The sequence below is a fragment of the Chiloscyllium punctatum genome, chromosome 1 (genome assembly GCF_047496795.1).
Source record: "Chiloscyllium punctatum isolate Juve2018m chromosome 1, sChiPun1.3, whole genome shotgun sequence".
NCBI lineage: Eukaryota > Metazoa > Chordata > Chondrichthyes > Orectolobiformes > Hemiscylliidae > Chiloscyllium > Chiloscyllium punctatum.
The window spans coordinates 98659138-98677560 of NC_092739.1; the positions used below are offsets into that span (position 1 = coordinate 98659138).

The 18423-nt window shown below is 40.7% G+C and overlaps 1 protein-coding gene across 1 annotated transcript in view; it reads left to right on the forward strand.

Annotated features, from left to right (window-relative positions):
- The first annotated feature begins 258 nt into the window (after positions 1-258).
- Positions 259-18423, forward strand: part of cspg4ba (chondroitin sulfate proteoglycan 4ba) — a 105827-nt gene continuing 87662 nt past the window's right edge. The window contains exon 1 of the mRNA XM_072571618.1: positions 259-477. Coding sequence (XP_072427719.1) covers positions 408-477 — 70 coding nt within the window. The 5' untranslated portion in view covers positions 259-407. The remainder of the gene's footprint in view (positions 478-18423) is intronic.

Consider the following 18423-nt stretch of genomic DNA (forward strand, 5'->3'; position numbering starts at 1 on the left):
TTCTTTTCTTTTTATATATCCACGGTGCTTTTTTTTTAAATTTTGCAGCTTATTTTCTCGCTTTCACCCTTCCCAGACGTCATCCACCAGATCAAAGAGCCTCCATTTGATAAAACACAGGAGTAGTGACAATGAGATGCACTGGCTTTATACCTGATCCCATTGAACTATTGTAGCCGCGCAGGGAGCAGGCGCGGTTTGACAGACAGCCGCAGATGAGGGGGGCGGTGCTGGTGCTACTGCTGCTGGAGGAGCTGGAATGCGGGACGCGCATTGACGCCGTACGTCGCTTGCCATCCGAGCGGATCCGGCACGAACTGAGGAGTCCCTGAGGAGGCTGTGATTGACACAAACTTTCGGCCACAAAATGTAGTGAAGCAAGTCGGAAGGAACTCCGCGGTTCAAGCATGGGCTTCTCCGGGAAGTTCGGAAGCGCCCTGTTGCTGTTGGGGATATGTGTGTCTGCAGCTAATGGAGGTAAGCACTTGCTGCTCTGAAGTTGGAAAGTCACCCAAACAGTAGTTCTCCTCAGGAATACTGCAAGCCTGTACCCGGGAAGGACAGGGTCCCATCAGATGGATCAGTGTGGCACTTCCTCCCTCTGTGCGCCCGCTTGTTAGCTTTAAAACTTGAGTTGCTGTAGTTTTCATGTTATTGACAAATCTCTTGCTCTGACCGTTAGCAGGTTAACCCAGCATCCTCATCAGTTTGTCACCAAGAGGACAGCAATGGAGTTAGGGTATTGAGTTTTGTACGGCATTCATTTGTGCTTCATGATATTTTTAAAATATTAAATGTGAAGTGAATGTGATCTCAAATACACAATTGTTTGCATGCATCGTTATTAACTATAGATTAGTTTAATTTAAAAACAAGTTTATTTTACTTAACCGCGTTCTAATTTAGTGAATATGTGCACGTGTATATATAAATTGGTACGATATAGGTTCTGTTCGAGTATATGAGCTGCTAAATAAACTTTTAAAGATTCTGCAACATTTGCCCTACAGTCAGCTTTAATTCCACCAGCTGTCAGTCCAGTGCTTGCTGTTTTTTCCCTGTTTCTTCGTGGTATTGAGGATTCTGGGGCTAACGATATAACATCATTCTGTTTTAATCTGCATTACAGTGCTTTTCATTATACATTACATCTTCCAAATATATAAGATGACTAGTATCATCAGTTTCTTTGTCAAATGGAGCTCAGCTTTCAGAACTATCTGTCTTTCCAGTCTTCCACAGCTGACTGGATTGGATTGCAATTGCTGATTCTGATCATGACATCCTTTCGGGTCTTATCACTTGTCAAAATCAGATGTGAAATTGCAGATTCCTTGTATGTCAAGGAAGGAAATGCTTAAGCCATTGGCACAAGCCCAACTTTGAAAATGCAATGTCAAAATGTTCAACCTCTTTGTGATTTAAGTTCATGAAAATAGGTTTTATGTTCCTGGATTTAATTTTAACCATGTTTTCAGATAAATGTTTTGGAAAGATAAAATTGCCCTTCTATAAATTTTTTTTTGAAGGTGAAATATGGTTTTTGGTGGCACCAGGCAATGAGACAGAAGACGATTAAAATGCATTCAATCCTGGCTTTGAAGTTGTCTCCCTTGAAGGCTAATCAATAAGCAATCCATTAGTCTGTCTAGGGAATTAACAAACTTTATGACTGCTGCGTCCTAGAGGGTTTTGGTCCCAGGCACTTTACAAGAACTGTATGAGATTGGCAGCCTCTTGAATTGCAAACAGAACTGGGGGCTAACGACCCAAATGTTTAATGAATGCATTGCATTAGTACAGTATTCACATAGGTGGAGGACATAGTGGATTGTGACTCTAGACAGGGGTATGTTGGTATTCTAGGGCATGTTGATGTTAAAAAAAGGTGTTGGGTGTTTAGAAAAGCATTAAGGTAGAAATATCTGAAGACCAAATGGGTTCTATCCCAGCATGCTGAGGGAAGAAATTGCTGCAGTCTTGTAAAAAAATCTTTTGTATTCTCTTTAGTTATTCTCCAGTCTTCTCCTGTGACTAATGTTGTTCCTTTGTTAAAGAAGGACAACAGAGATAGTTCAGGAAATTACAGGCCAGTGAGCCTCACAGCAGTGGTAAGGAAAGTATTGGAGAAGATTCTTAGGGGCAGGAATTATTCACATTTGGAAAAATATGGATTTATTAATGATAGGCAGCATGGCTTTGTGTGGATGAGGTCATGTCTTGTGTCTCAAACTTGATTTGAGTTTTTTAGAAAGTGACAGATGCTTGATTAGGGCAGGGAAATGGATGTTGTCTATGTGGAGTTTAGCAAAGTCTTTGTCAAAGTCCTTCATGGCATGCTGATGCAGAAGGTAAAGTCACATGGGACCTGTGGTTAGTTGGTAAGATGGATAAAGAACTGGCTTAGCCATAGAAGACGAAGTAGTACATAGTGGTAGGAGGAGCTGGAGATCTGTGACCAGTAGTGCTGGGCTGGAGCCTTGGGCAGAGAAATGGCAGATGGAATTTAATCTGGACAAATGTGAGGTGATGTATTTTGGAAGGTGTAATGCAGGACGGAAGTATTCAGTAAGTGGCAGAACCCTTACAAGCATTAACAACAGAAGGATCTAGTGTACATATCCTGAAAGTGGCAACACAAGTGGATAATGTGGTCAAGAAGACAAATAGCATGCTTGCCATCATTGGTCGGGACATAGAGTATAAAAATTGGCAAGTCATGTTGCAACTGTATAGAACTTTAGTTAGGCCACATTTAGAATATTGTGTACCGTTCTGGTCGCCATACTACGAGAAGGATGTGGAGGCTTTGGAGAGAGTACAGAAACAGTTTGTCAGGATGGTATATTGGAGGATATTAACTGTAAGAAGAGATTGGACAAACTTGGTTTGTTTTCATCTGAATAGTGGAGGCTGAGGAGCACTTTTTAGATTAGATTAGATTACTTACAGTGTGGAAACAGGCCCTTCGGCCCAACAAGTCCACACCACCCCGCCGAAGTGCAACCCACCTATACCCCTACGTTTACCCCTTACCTAACACAACGGGCAATTTAGCATGGCCAATTCACCTGACCTGCACATCTTTGGACTGTGGGAGGAAACCGGAGCACCCGGAGGAAACCCACGCAGACATGGGGAGAACGTGCAAACTCCACACAGTCGGTCGCCTGAGGCGGGAATTGAACCCGGGTCTCTGGCGCTGTGAGGCAGCAATGCTAACCACTGTGCCACCATGCCGCCCACGGCAATCTGATCAAAGTTTACAAAATTAAGAGGCGTGGATGGAATGGATTCATGGAGTCTTTTTCCCAGGATAGAAGTGCCAATTACTTGGGGACATAGGTTGAAGGCAAAAGGGAAAGTTTGAAGGAGGTGTGAGAGCCAAGTTTTTTACAGTGAGGAACGTAAGTGCGCTGCCAGAGGAGGTGGTAGAGCCAAATACAATCACTAAGTTTAAGAGGCATCTTGACAAATACATGAATAGGCAAGGGATAAAAGATATGGACAGCATAGAGTTTTTGGTTTAGAAAGCTGTCATATGTCAGTGTAGGCTTGGTGGGCCGAAGGGTATGTTCCAGTGCTGTGCTGTTCTTTGTTCTTTAAAAAATAGATGGGAATTGGTCAGGGAGTAGATTTTTACGAAAAAAAAACTCAGGCTGAGACCACCAGGCTTAGAAAGGTTGTCGGAATAAAATTGCAATTACATAGCCGTTCTTACAACTTCCAGGTGGACATTGTGAATCAACCTTCTCAGATTTGTTATAACACAGTTTGGGAGCAGGCGGGACTTGAACCCAGGCCTCCTGGCGCAGAAGTAGGATAATGTCACTGCGCCACAACAGCCTGTTCACAATTTCCAGGTATCCAAAGTGTTTTTCAGCTGAATGAGTATTTCAGGAGCTGTAATCACTGATGTATTGTCAGAGTCATGGTTACCAATTTGTACTCAGTCAGGCCCAACAAACATAATGTGGTAATAATCAGATAATCTGTTCCTCTGTTGTTGGATTGAAGGGTAAATATTTTCCAGCACACTAAGGAGATTTTCCCTGCTGTTCTTTGAAATATTGCCGTGGGATTTTTTTTAACTACAGATGGGCCCTTGGATTAGCATCTCATCTGAATTATGGCACCTCTAAACATACACTGTGTGTCAGCCTGGAGTTTGTGCCTGAGGCTATAAAGAGCAGGATTTGCATTTGTGATTCAGATGATGATGATACCGATTTGAGTAATGGGGGCTGGCATCATTTGTATTTAAGAGATTAGTGGGTGACAATTTTATAGTAGTGTCTCCTGGGAGGTGGGGGTGCAAGTTGTCTGAGCTGTTGTCTGTGTAGCTCGTGCAGTATTCTCCTGGGGTCCAGGTACACACACCTGCTTTTCTGGCATATGTCTGAATACATTGAACCTGCACCCTCCTGATGGTACATTATCTAAATTGCTAACATGATGCCAGGAATCCAAGTTTGGATAAATCAGGTCTTGGTAATGCAGTCACGCCTCGACTTACGAACTTAATCCGTTCTGGGACCCGGTTCGCGAATCGAAAAGTTTGTGAACTGAATCAATTTTTCCCATTACTCGGATAGCGTAAGAATGCTCGGACGGCTGTTCACAGCGCACGCGCCAAAGATGAACTGAATGAGATCACGCGGGGCCCGAGAGCTTTTGTGTTCAACAAGCGCGTAGCAAAGCAGAACAATGAAACACATGGTCGCACACGAGCTTTTTGCGTTTGTCCCTTCATTCGTACCTTGAATTTCGTACGTATGTTGAAGCAAAATTTTACGTACAATCCTGTTTGTAAACTGATTTGTTCATGAACGGAGTCATTCGTATGTCGAGGCGCTACTGTACCTAGATTGCCCTCTCCTGTGAAAAGTGCTCTGAAGCAGCAAGATGGGGTCTGGAATGGCGTTAATTAAAAGACCAGAGATTCGTGTTGAAGTTAAATGAAATTTATCTCCTTTTTCCTGTGGAAAAACATCTGAAAATTTTCAGAAGCATTTTTGAAGTTTCTTTAATCCATTTGCCAAAGTTTATTGTCATTGTTATACTGAGAGAGGAGCACGCTGGTAATGAGCTGAACCAGAAATAAAAATGTGTTAGTAATTCACCAAAATGAGTCTGCTTGTCTCAATTTTGTATTACCTTCCAGAGTAAGAAAAATTTCACCAGGCTTCTTTCATGAACTTAAAAATAGATAATTTATTTTTAGCAAGATTTATCCTTTAAACAAGTGGCAAAATGATTAACAGCTAAGCTACTTTTTCAGAAGTAAACATAAATTCTTATATCTGAATGCATACGTTCATACAGACAAGACAACTCAGCTCCACAGATACTATGTGTTTGAAAAAAAGGGAATAGCACCCCTGTGGGTCCGAAGTATGAATTCAGAATATAGAATGGGTTGGCTGATTATATGAGGAAGGCTAGATTGACTGGGCTTGTGTTCGCTGGAATTTAGAAGAATGAGGGGATGCTCTCCTGGAAACATATAAAATCCTGATGGGACTGGATAGGCTTGATGCGGGAAGAATATTCCTGATGTTGGGGCAGTCCAGAACAAGGAGTCACAGCCTCAGAATTCAGGACCGAGATGAGGAAGAATTTCTTCACTCAGAGTTGTGTACCTGTGGAATTCTCTTCCACAGGAAACTGATGCGGCCAGTTCATTAGATATATTCAAGAGGGAGCTGAAAGTGGCCCTTGCAGCTAAAGGGATCAAGGGGTCTGGGGAGAGGGCAGGAATGGGATACTGAGATTGCATGATTGTGTTGAATGGTGGTGCAGGCTTGAGGGGCTGAATGGCCTACTCCTGCACTTATTTTGCATGTTCTATGTTTCTGATTTCTTTCTCATAGTCCCTTCAATTTCCTGCAACCAAGATTAAGTTTCTGACAGTCACAGAATGGTGAAAGATCTTTAGACCAGATTTCAGGAAGGGATGGAAACAATTAGGAATCCTGATGTTTGAAATGTTATCAGGTTTCACTGAGCAATCTTACAGCTGATTTTACTTTCTCTCTCTCTCTCACTCACACACACACACACACACACACACACACACACACACACACACACAGAGTCAGTGAGAGACAGAGAGAGAGAGAAAGAGAGCAAGAAAGCTCTGCTTTTTTGCTGCAAACTCCTGCATTAACACCACATCAAGGTCTGTGAAAACACATCGTAACTTCAGTCCATAGGCTATTTCTAGGCACAGCACAGAGCCTAGGGCTTATCCATATCTGTTTATCCCACAATTAAGAGTCATGAAATGCACCTCTCTCATTTAAAACCTTTTAAATGAGGTACTTTTTCATAGTGAGCGGTTAGGATATGGAACATCCTAGAGTGGTGAAGGCATGGTCAATTGATTCATTCAAAAAGGCATGAATAATTCTCACCTTGAAACAATGTAAAGGGTCATTGAGAAAAGGAAGGGGTTTTGCACAAAGTCTAGGCCTCCTTTTGTACTATTACAATTCTGTGATTCTTGTCCCTAGTTCTTCACCATGTGCTCAACAAAATCCTGTGGCAGCCTTCAAGATTAATATGTTGACTGTATTTAAGTGTCATATAACAGGTGGTGCTATGATGTTGTGCTGTCCATTTCACTTTGGGATGTTGTGGCTGGACAGTTAACATCCAAGTTCAGTGGGTAATAGGGAAAATAAATGGACTATTGGACTTCCATTCAAAGAGAATGGAGTATAAAAGTAGGGAGGTTTTGCTCAAACTATACAAGGCACTAGTCCGACAACAGCTGGAATATTATGAACAGTTTTCATCCTGTAACTGAAGGAAAGAGATACTGTCATTGGAGGCAGTCCAGAGAAGGTTCTTTTAGGTTGATACCAGGTATGAAAGGACTGTATTATGAGGGCAGGTAGAATACTTTGGGCCTGAACTCATTGAAATTTAGAAGAATGAGAGAGCACTTTATTGAAATCTCCAAGACTCTTTTAGGAGAATTGACAAGGTAGATGTTTACCCTTGAGGGTGTGTCTGGGACCTGAGGATATTAAACGTAGAATAAAGTTAGCATATTGAAAACAAGTACAGAATCATAGTTTTACAGTTCAGTAGGAGACCATTTGGCGCATCGTGTCTGTACCAGCTCCTGAAAGAGCTGCACAGCTAGTCCCATTCCCCAGCCCTACCTCCATAGTCCTCTTTCACTTTCAAATATATATCCAGCTCTGTTTTGAAACCTCCTCTGGAATCTGCCTCCACCACTCTCCCAGGGAACAAATTTCAAATCCGAACAACTCAAAGTAAAGAAGTTTCTCCTTATCTCACTCCAACTCTCTTGCTGAGCGTTTTGAGATCCTAGTTCTAGACATATATAAACTAGTAGAAACAGAATATCCTCCTTTAACTTGTTAAAATTGTTCATAATTTTGAACACCTCAATAAGTTACCTCTTCATCTTCTCTGCTCCAAGGAGAACAAGCCAAATTTTTCTAAACTTTCCTTGTGTCTAAAATCCCTCATTTTTGATATTGTTCTAGTAAATGATCTCTGCACGCTCTCCAGGGCTTTAACATCCTTCCATAAATAAAGTTCTCAGAACTGAACACAGAATTCCAATTGTGGTCTGGTCAATGATGTGTAGAGGTGTGGCATCATCTTGCTTTTGGACGGTATGCTTGTATTTATAAACCCAAGGATCGTCTAAGCCTTCATAATAACTGTTCCAACTCGCTTGGCCACTTTCAGAGAATCATGCATGTGAATCCAGAGGTCTGTCTGCTCCTATACTTCCCTCAAAGTTGTGCCATTGAGGGACATAACTGCAAGAGAGGGCCTATGACACGCCCTGTAGCCTGGTCACCATTTGAATCTTTTTTTTGTTTTGTCTATTACTGGCATGCCTGGCATTCTATCCTACAGTTCTCATTCAGTGCATAGTTTGATGTTAATGGTAGAGTGAGAAACCTGTTTGACCAAGAGGATACAAATTATGGTGAAATACACTTCTGCTATTGATCCACATTGTCTCACGGATGCCCAGTTTTGAGTTCTTGGATTGGATCTAATTCCATCTCGATAAGAATACTTAAGCTGTCTAAGAGAATTTGTTGTTCGCTACGCGTTTATTTTCTGCTCTTTCTGGTTCTCTTCTCACTTGTTATAGGCTCTTGTTATGTCCTTCAGGAACTGGCCAGTTTGATCAGTAATGGGGCTACTAAGAATAGTTTTGGATGGTTATTGAAATCTCCTATCTGGTGTAGAGCTTTCTTTGCTACTTTCAATTCTACCTCAAAAAATGGATTTGAACATGGAGCAGCACTGTTTCTTTAGCTGATGGGGATGTCGTGGTAATCAGCGGGATGTTTGCTTGCCTATGTTTGATCTGATGCCAGGGAACTTCATTAGGCCTGGAGTCAGTCTTACGAGGGCAGTTGCCACAGAAGGCTGTGAAGGCCAAGTGGATTTAAGCCAGAGATAGATAGGTTCTTGATTAGTAAGGCATTATTGTGGGGAGAAAATAGGAAAACCCAGATTGAGAAACATATCAGCTATGATTGAATGGTGGAACAGACCTGACTGGCTGAATAGCCTAATTCTGCTGCTATATCTTATGGTCCTAAGGATGTCTGTGGCCACTCCCTACTGCTTATGCACTCTGTGGGGGTGATCCTTCTGGTGGTTCAGTCCTGAAGGTAGGAGAGTACATTCTCAAGGACGGTGAGGAAGGAATTTAGGATATAGGCTGTAAGGCATGTCTCAGAAGTGTGACTTTGTCAGGCAGCTTGTTGCTTGACTAGTGTATGGGAACGTACCGTCTCATAATTTTGACAGAAGTTTGTGAGGAAGGTATTTCCAAGGTGAACTGGGAAAAGTGTGCCGAGGTCAATGCCAACTGGGCTGTCTGGTTTTATTCTTATTTGAAGTTTTTGTGGCCATTTATTACAGTGTGGGTTGCTAAGCCATTTGTGAGTACTGTTAAGATATAACAGTAGGAGCTGTGTAGGGGCTCCAGGCTTCCTTTCCAAAAGGTAAGTTTTTGAATCAGTTGGTTTTTATAACAATCCAATGGTTCCATTACTGATACTTCTTTGTTTAATTCCTGTTTATAATCCAGTTTTAAGTTCCCACTGGCAATAGCAGGACATGAATTTGTTTTGAGAACATCAACTTGGGCCACTGAATAGTGGAGCCTCCTCTTGATTTCTGTTGGAGAATAGCCTTGAATTATTTTATTAGCTAACATCCATATAATAAGAATGAGTGGGCATATTTGAAGTGATTATACATTGTGTAGTACACAGCAAGAATATGTGGATTTTATAATAACACCATGCATCTCAATAGTATTTTTAATTGGAGGAACATACCAAATTACATTTGTATGAAAGAGAATAAAACAATTGAATGCAGTGCCAGAGAGGGAAAAAATTATTTGGACAAGTATTTGAACTTGAAACTTAAACAATTACCACCTCTCTTTATATTATTTTAAAAAGTTTGTTTTAACATTTTTCAATGACATCACACAATTTCAATTCCATATTTGTCAATAGGCCACAAAAATACTGCTCTTATGATGCCTCCATGATGTCTATGTCAGAAGGACCACTATATATTGCTGAGCTGCCCCTAAAGTCAGGGTTACTGCTTGCAGCAAGGCTGCAAAATAAAGATAGCATAATATTTCAGTGAACATTACTCAACTTAGCAGTTGCATTCCACAGATACTATGCCCATTATCTCAGCAGCTGCAGAAGTATATAGTGTTACTTTGAGTATAGTTATAGACTAAGAGGACAAAACATCAATCAAATGGGTCCTAAATTTCTTCAGATTTTAAGACCATAAAATATAGGAAAAGAATTCGGCCCTTTGGCCCATCAAGTCTGCTCCACCATTCGATCATGGCTGATATGTTTCTCAACCCCATTCTCCTGCCTTCTCCCAGTAACTCTTGAATCCCTTAGCAATCAAGAATCTACCTTTGTCTGTCTTAAATGCATTCAATGATTTGGCCTCCACAGCCTTTTGTGGCGAAGAGTTCCATAGATTCACCACCCTCTGGCTGAAGAAATTCCTCCTCATTTCAGTTCTAAAGGATCCTCTCTTCACTCTCAGGGTCCTATTCCTTCCTACTAGGGGAACAGCTCCATATTTAGTCTATTGAGGCCTCTCCGTATTCTGTAAGTTTCAATGAGATCCTCCTTATCTTTCTAAATTCCATCAAGACTCGGTGTCCTCAATTGCTCCACATATGACAAGCCCTTCATCCTCAGGATCATTCTTCTAAACTTCCTCTGGGCTCCCTCCAATGCCAGCATGTCCTTCCTCGATTATGGGGCCCAGAACTACCTACCATATTCGAAATATGGTAGAGCCTCATACAGCCTCAGCAGTACTTCTCTGCTCTTGTATTATGGCCTTAAGGAAATGAGAGCTAACATTGCTTTTGCCTTCCTAACCACCAGCTGAACCTGCACCTTAAATGAATCCTGAACTCCCAAGTCTCTTTAAGCTTCAGATTTCTGAAGCATTTTCCCATTTAGAAAATAGTCTACACCTCTGACCTTTCAACTGAATTGCATAATCTCACACTTTCCCACATTGTATTCCATCTGCCATTTCTTTGCCCACTCTCTCAGGCTGTTAAAATCATTTTGTGGCCTCCCTGCTTCCTCAACACTACCTGTCCCACCACCTAGCCTTGTGCCCTCAGTTCTTCACCCAGAAATGATTCCAGGATTTTGCCTCTGCTATCCATTATTTCTAGAAGTTTATTCCACGTTAACCACGGATTTTCTTCAGAACATTATCCAAAATGTGCTGTTTATGGCTTGAATCTGTATTTCCTGTCCTGCATTCATTACTTATTTTAGTGATACTTCAGATTTATATTTTTTATTTCCCTAACTACTTTTTATCTTTAGATCTTTTCTCAGGTGCCTTCCTTTTGGCTTGAAATTCTACAGATTTTCCACTTGTTTGTAAAAACACACAACTATGGCATGAGGTTTCAATCTTGCAAACCTTCATTGAGATGTCGAGCAAGTGTTTTAATGTCTTGCAGGTCTCTCAGTAACCTCAGCAGGATTGGCCACAATACTTGAGATGCAATCTGACCAAAGTCTTTATAATACAGTCTCAGCTTTCCTGGAGCCTGTAACCTATGATTTGACTGTGCTTAACATTGAAATATAGTATAAATGCAACTAAGCTGAAGTATGCAAGAAACCAATCTATGATATGCAATCCCTTCCATAAAATAGCTCCAATAAATGACTAAAAGCAGAAATTAAACAGATGAGTGAAGAGTTGAGGTGTTTCTATTTAACCTTTGTTCCAGAATCAGCCTTTTTAGTTTTAATTTGTTCTGATTTCATTAATCTGTACATCAGTCCTTTCAGAAAGTAGTGATGGTGATATGAAATGTAGGAATTGTGCTCTCAAAGTTGATATTAAGGTGAGTGATCTATGTGATTGAAATTCTTATCAAAATTGTTTTTTTATATATACAGAAAGACCACATAAACAAATGGACACCTAATTGAAGGATTTTATTTTGTGTCTAAGTCTATGGAGTTCTGTTCATCAAAAAGAACTGCAAGCTGTGTTGTTCAATATATTTTTGGCTTAGTTGGATATATTTTTGATCAACAAAGGAGCCAAGGGATATAGGGGGCAGACTGAAAATTGGTGTTGAGGCCACCATCAGATGAACCAGGGTTTTGTTGATTGGTGGAACAGCCTCAAAGGTCAAACAGTCTACCCCTGCACCCAGTTCTTACATGCTTATGGGTCTTAACATTGCTGTCAGCTTAATCAGGAAATTGAAATAGAAATTGCGCTTTTTAGCTTCTCGTGTTATCACCTGTAAACTCAAAACCATGTCTCTTGCTGAAACATGTTTCACGTTGTTTACATTCCAGTTAAAAAGAAAATGTTCTAAGTAGTCAATGAGCTCTCTTTGATTTTTTTTTCGTCTGTTGAGTACATAATTTTGTTGACATATAAAGTGTACTGTCTAGACATAATTGATGATGTTTAGATAGACATGCCACATATGTGCTTTGATATTCATTAAGGTGACAGTATTTGCTTATGATAATAGAGGATTGGTAGACCTGGGATTTTATATATTTTTGAATGATGGTCCATCATCTGTAGAAGTCAATCATAGATTTTTAGTTAAAAACAAAAATCAGTCATTCTTCATGTTCGTTATATGGAGATTGGTCTGTGACTTTATACAAGGGCAGCAAATGCATGGGAACACCACCACCTACAAGTTCCTGACACCGTGCTGACTTGGAAATAAATTACCGTTCCTTCAGTGATGTTGGTTCAAAATCTTGGATATCCCATCCCAACAGCAATATATATGGGTGCTCCTACTCTTGAAGGATTGAAGTGGCTGAAGAAGGCAGCTCACCACCATCTTTCTTATGGCATTTAGGGCTGGGCAATAAATGTTGGTTTAACCAATGATACCCCCATTCACTTGAAAAAATGAAAGGAAACTTGTTACCCGGTCACCACTGATGTCAGACTTGCTGTGGTGCAAGCCTGTACATAGATATGATAGAATTGTAGAGGTTCATCTGCTTGTGTGTTACATGATGGAAAGCATACCATCACACAGGTGAATGCTGCATTTCTGCAATCCCACTTGGTGCTATAACATGATATTGAGAAGGAATGGTAGATGTAGACCAATTCAAACTTAGTCATTGACATTTTAAACCAGACAAATAATTATGTAGTAGCGACAGAATTCAAGTTCTAGGAGGAGGTCAGTAGAGATTAGAGGTAACTTTGTAGATCACGAAGCATAAATGTGCACATAAGAGGACAGATCGGCATGTGACGACAGTTAGACAGTGTAGCAGTAAAGTACATACATAAAAATCATTAGAATGGACTCCTAGTTTCTTGAGAACCTTCTCAGAATCTTCGCTCTGAAATGAGCAAAAAACCAGCCCAGTATGTTGCACTAAGTTTTTGGGAAAAAAACAATTTTGTACTATAACAGAAGATAACAATTTTACAGGATTTCCCAGCAGACCTTGTTGACAAACTTATTGTTTTCAGTGGTTTATTGTCAAATAGTGACAAAAGAATGGATACAGATTGGTCTGTATTTGAATTTCGATGAGATTCCCATGAACTCTGACACGCCAGCCAGCAAAACAATGAGCAAAGTCTCTGCTGTCAGTTTCATAGTGCTTATTCACACAAGGTTGATGTTTCAAGTGCTTGCAATTTCTGCTTTTGATACAGTAAAGGGCATTGATACTTTTATCAGCATGTACTCAAAATAAGTTCTGTTTTAGGAAACTGCAAAGTTATGAATAGCAGTAACACAGTTCTGAGATTCCAATCAGTTGTGTAATTTGGCAGAGAGGTGGAAAAGTAAATACTGTTCTAACACAACTGTTTTAACACATCTATTGTCACTCTACAGTTAATTTATTCTTTACACTGTGTTAAGTAGGCATGAGGGGCTGCAGGAGTTTGGCAGGATTGTATAGTTCGGCACAGAAGAGTTGAAGAGAACTTGCACAATTTAGCTTACATGAGGGAATCTTTTGAATGTTGTGATCCATGACATCTGAGTTGCATAGGCCCACAAGTCCTTTAAAAGCTGGTCTGACTCCATGAAAATTGCAAAGGACCAAGACACTCATTTTGCCAGAACCGAGTGAGGAAAGTCAGGAAAGCATGGTTCTGAAGAGTAACATCTATTCCAGTTAGATGTCTAAGTCACATTTTAGCATTCATTGGAATTTGATTATTCACTGAGCAGAGTTTTCAATAGACAGAAACCAAGGCTAGGTGAAAACACAGATTTGCTTATTAATGATTTCTCTGGCCTGGGAGAGATCTGTATTTATAAAGGTTTGAGGCCAGTGCCTTGTTGGAGGAGCACTGAGACATTGTTTTGCGGGCTCAGGAAGATTTAATTCTGGAGAAAGCCATTCAAATTGTGAAGCACATCAGTTATTCATTCAAGTGGGAAAATAACAGTCCATGGAAGAAATTAAATGAGGCAATTCAGTTTGTAGGCCACTAAGGAGGGAGTGCACAAGAATTATAAGTTATAGGCACAGAACTAGGCCATTCAGCCCATTGAATCAACTCTGCCCCTTGAACATGGCTGATATATTCCCCTGACTTCTCCCCATAATCCTTGATCCCCTTACTAATCAAGAACTGACTTATCTCTGTCTTGAATATACTCGATGACACAGCCTCCGCAGCCTGCTGCAGCAATGAGTTCCACAGATTATCCTCTCTCTGGCTGAAGAAATTCCTTCTCATCTCCGTTCTAAGAAGTAGTGTCTTCACTCTGAGGCTGTGCACTTGAGTCCTAGTCTCTCCTACTACTGGAAACATTTTCTCCATGTTCACTCTATCCAGGCCTCTCAGTATCATGGAAGTTTCAATCAGTTTTCCCCCTTCATCTTTCTAACAATTGAGTCCTCAACTATTCCACATGAAACAAGCTGGGATCATTCTTGTAAATCTCCTCTGGATCCCTGAAACACCAGCAATTCCTTCCTTAAGATTAGATTAGATTACTTAGTGTGGAAACAGGCCCTTCGCCCCAACAAGTCCACACCGAAGCGCACCCACCCATACCCATTCCCCTACACTACGGGCAATTTAGCATGGCCAATTCACCTAACCTGCACATTTTTGGACTGTGGGAGGAAACCGGAGCACCCAGAAGAAACCCACGCAGACACGGGGAGAATGTGCAAACTCCACACAGTCAGTCGCCTGAGGTGGGAACTGAACCTGGGTCTCTGGCGCTGTGAGGCAGCAGTGCTAACCACTGTGCCACCGTGCTGCCCACTAAATAAGGTGCCTAAAACTGCTCTCAATATTCCAAATGTTGTCTGACCAGAGCCTTTTTCAACTTCAACATTGACCACAGCAGAGCTTTGATACGACTGTCCTGTACAGAGAGAGTTTGCTGCTTCTGCTACTGTGTGGGAATGGCTTTGTCTTTGTTTTCTGTGAGGTTTCTACCAGCAGAACACCAGCTATAACAGTGCACTTGTCTGTTTATCATTTGATTTGGCTGTCGACATTTTTCTGATCAAGTTGGGTCATGTGGAAAATGATTCAGGATAATAATCTTGGATTATATGTTCATTTTCCAGAGCTACATTCTACTCTGAATTCTCAAAGGGGCATTTACAAAAAAAAAGCTTTCTGAAATTTTGGTTAGACCTATCTTCACATATATGTGATAGTTTTAACATTATAAAATGCAACATTACAGCTCTCGGAGGTATTTAAAGAGGTTTGATATTGAGTCACATGTGGAGTTATTACTTCCTATATAATAAAGCGGATGTACTTTATCAAAAATGCAGAGAAGGTGAGGAGAAAAATCCAAATGAGAGAGGATGGTTCTGCAGTGACAAATCCTAAGTACATCACAAATTTGAATTTAACGTACCAGCAAAACGTTTGAAACGCTGGTACCTGAGGAAGAAATCAGCAATAAATCTGTGAATATTAATCTTTTACCTCTCCCCTCCAATTGTTTATTACATTTTGAAACTATAAGTTGTGTAATGCATGCCATCATCTTGCACAAATTACTTCAAAGTCAAGCATAAATCATAGCTTAGTATAATGCAATACACCTTGTATGCCATTTTATGAGCACTGTTTTAAATGGCAGTAATATTAGAGCTGTTGTAACACCGTGGTAGTGTTCCTACCTCTGAGCCAGGGTTCAGGTCCCACCTGCTCCAGAGATATGTAATAACACCTCTGATCAGGTTGGTTAGAAAATATCTACCCACAGGATTAGCCTGTTTCTGAATGTAAATAGTTAAGAAAACTGAAACCAGAGATAGTGTCAATCTGTTGGAAACCAGTTTCAACATTAGTGGAATTTACACAATTTCATCTGTCATTCCCTCAGTCCTTCATTTTTTGTGTGGAATTAAATCAATCTTTGAATGAAAATGTTCTAAGTTTACTTTTTCCTTGTTTAAGACTATGACCAATGGCCCTTTTTATGCCTGATTTTTTCAAGTAATACTTGAAACTTGCCTTACCTGAGCCAATTTGAGTGTGCATTTATTAACAAGATCTTTGCGATCCACAGGAAAGAATGAGCTTTTTTTTAAGTTTCCTCATTGTACATCCATGTTTCTTATGGAATCACACTTGTTGCTCCTTCTCTAATACACACGCAGTGTGGTGATGAGAACTGCACATCAGTGCTCTGTGTGATTTGACCAGCTTATATATAACATGGTACTGCTCTGGTATTTTGAGACTCTTTATCCTCCTTGTATAGTACAGACATTGACACTATTGTTTGACAAGATGTTCTGTGTCTCCTTGTGACAGTTCTGTTCTGCAATCCATGCTTGTACAATCCGTACTGCTTCATTGATCAAATTATATGTAATTAATATTTTTCTTTGCCAATTTGCATAAATGATCAAAAGGCGGTGTTGAAGTAGATCTTTAGCCATATTATTTGTTTCACAATAGGAGATGACATAGAAGCAGATGTCCAGAGTAATCAAAGTCTTTATTACAAGCATCGTGCAGGGAGGATTCTTCAAAGAAGAGAAATCTCTTCAGAAAGTTCCAACCATAGCAGGCATTCATGCGTGGTTTCAAGGAGGCAGTGTCCCCCATCTGACCAGTATCTCTTCCAACTATCATGTTTGTGTTCTTTTACATTATCTCGTGTTCTGTATATACACACACACACATACACACACACACACACACACACACACACACACACACACACACACACACACACACACACACACACACACACACACACACACATGATTTTAAAGCTACAAACCCAGCTTCAGCCTCAGCTAGTGCACCAACTTGTTGAAGGTGCCATGCTTGTTGAGTGAGCAGTACATTACAATAAAAAAAGAGTCACTTCTGTGTTTTGACCTCTGCACATCCCAGGCTTACATCAGCATGTTTTTCTAATCAACCTGTTCAGAGATGTTATTACACACCTCTGGAACAGATGGGACCTGAACCTAAACCTCCTGGACACTATCAATGTTAGCAATCTTTGAGAAGATTGTAGCTCAGGATTAAGGTTCAGATTGTAAGTTTGCTTGCTGAGCTGGAAGGCTTGTTATCAGACATTTCATTACCATGCTAGGTAACATTATCAGTGAACCTCCGGTGAAGCGCTAATGTTATGTCCCACTTTGTATTTATATGTCTTGGTCTGTTAAGGTGGGTGTTATCATTTCTGGCTCTTTTTCTCAGAGGTTGGTAAATAGGGTCCAAATCGATGTGTTCATTGATGGAGTTGTGGTTTGAATGCCAGGCCCCTAGGAATTCCGGTGCGTGTCTCTGTTTAGACTGTCCTAGGATGGATGTGTTATCCCAGTTGAAGTGGTGTCCTCCTTCGTCTTACGTAAGGATACTAGTAATCGTGGGTCATGTCTTTTGGTGGTAATTTGGTGTTTGTGTATCCTGGTGGCTAGTTTTCTGCCTGTTTGTCCAATGTAGTGTTTGCTACAGTTCTTGCATGGTATTTTGTAAATGACATTCGTTTTGCTGGTTGTTGGTACAGGGTCATTTAGGTTCATCAGCCACTATGTGTGTTGGTAGGTTTGTGGGCTGCCATGATGCCAAAGAGTCGGAGTAGTCTGGTAGTCATCTCAGAGATGTCTTTGATGTATCTGTGTATGATGCTTTCCTGTAGATGTTGGTTTGAAATTCTCCATTTAACTGTTCGCTCCACTGTGTGACATCTAGGAATGGGAGCTTGCTGTTGTTCTCCTCTTTTGTGAATTTTATACAAATAAGGATATTATTAATGGTGTTGTAGGTTTCCTTTTAATTTATTCCATTTTGTGATGACAAAGGTATAATCCATATAGCAGACCTAAAGTTTGGGTTGGATATTGAGGAGGGCTGTTCATTCAAGTCTCTGCATGACTGCTTCTGCTAAGAAGCCTGGTATTGGTCATCCCATGGGTTTTCCATTGGTTTGTTTGTAGGTCTTGTCATTGAAGGTGAACTGGGTAGTGAGGCACAGGTCTACTAGCTTGAGGATGTTATCTTTGCTGATGAAGTTGGTGCTGTCTGGTGTTTTGTGTCCTTGGTTCCTCTATAGTGCGGTCAGTGTTTCTTTGGCCAGGCGGATGTTAATTGATGTGAACAGGGCTGTTACATCAAAGGACACCGTTATTTTGTCCCCTTCTATCTTGGTGTCTTTGGTGTTCAGGAATTCTTGGGTGGACTGAATGGAATAGCATGAGTCTTCTACCAGGTATTTCAGTTTTTGGTGGAGTTGCTTAGCTAGACTGTATGTCGGTGTTCCGGATAGTGAGACTATGGGTCTGAGGGGGGTGGGGTGAGGGATCTGGTTTGTGTACTTTAGGTAGTCCGTAGAAGTGGGGTGTGTTGGATCCA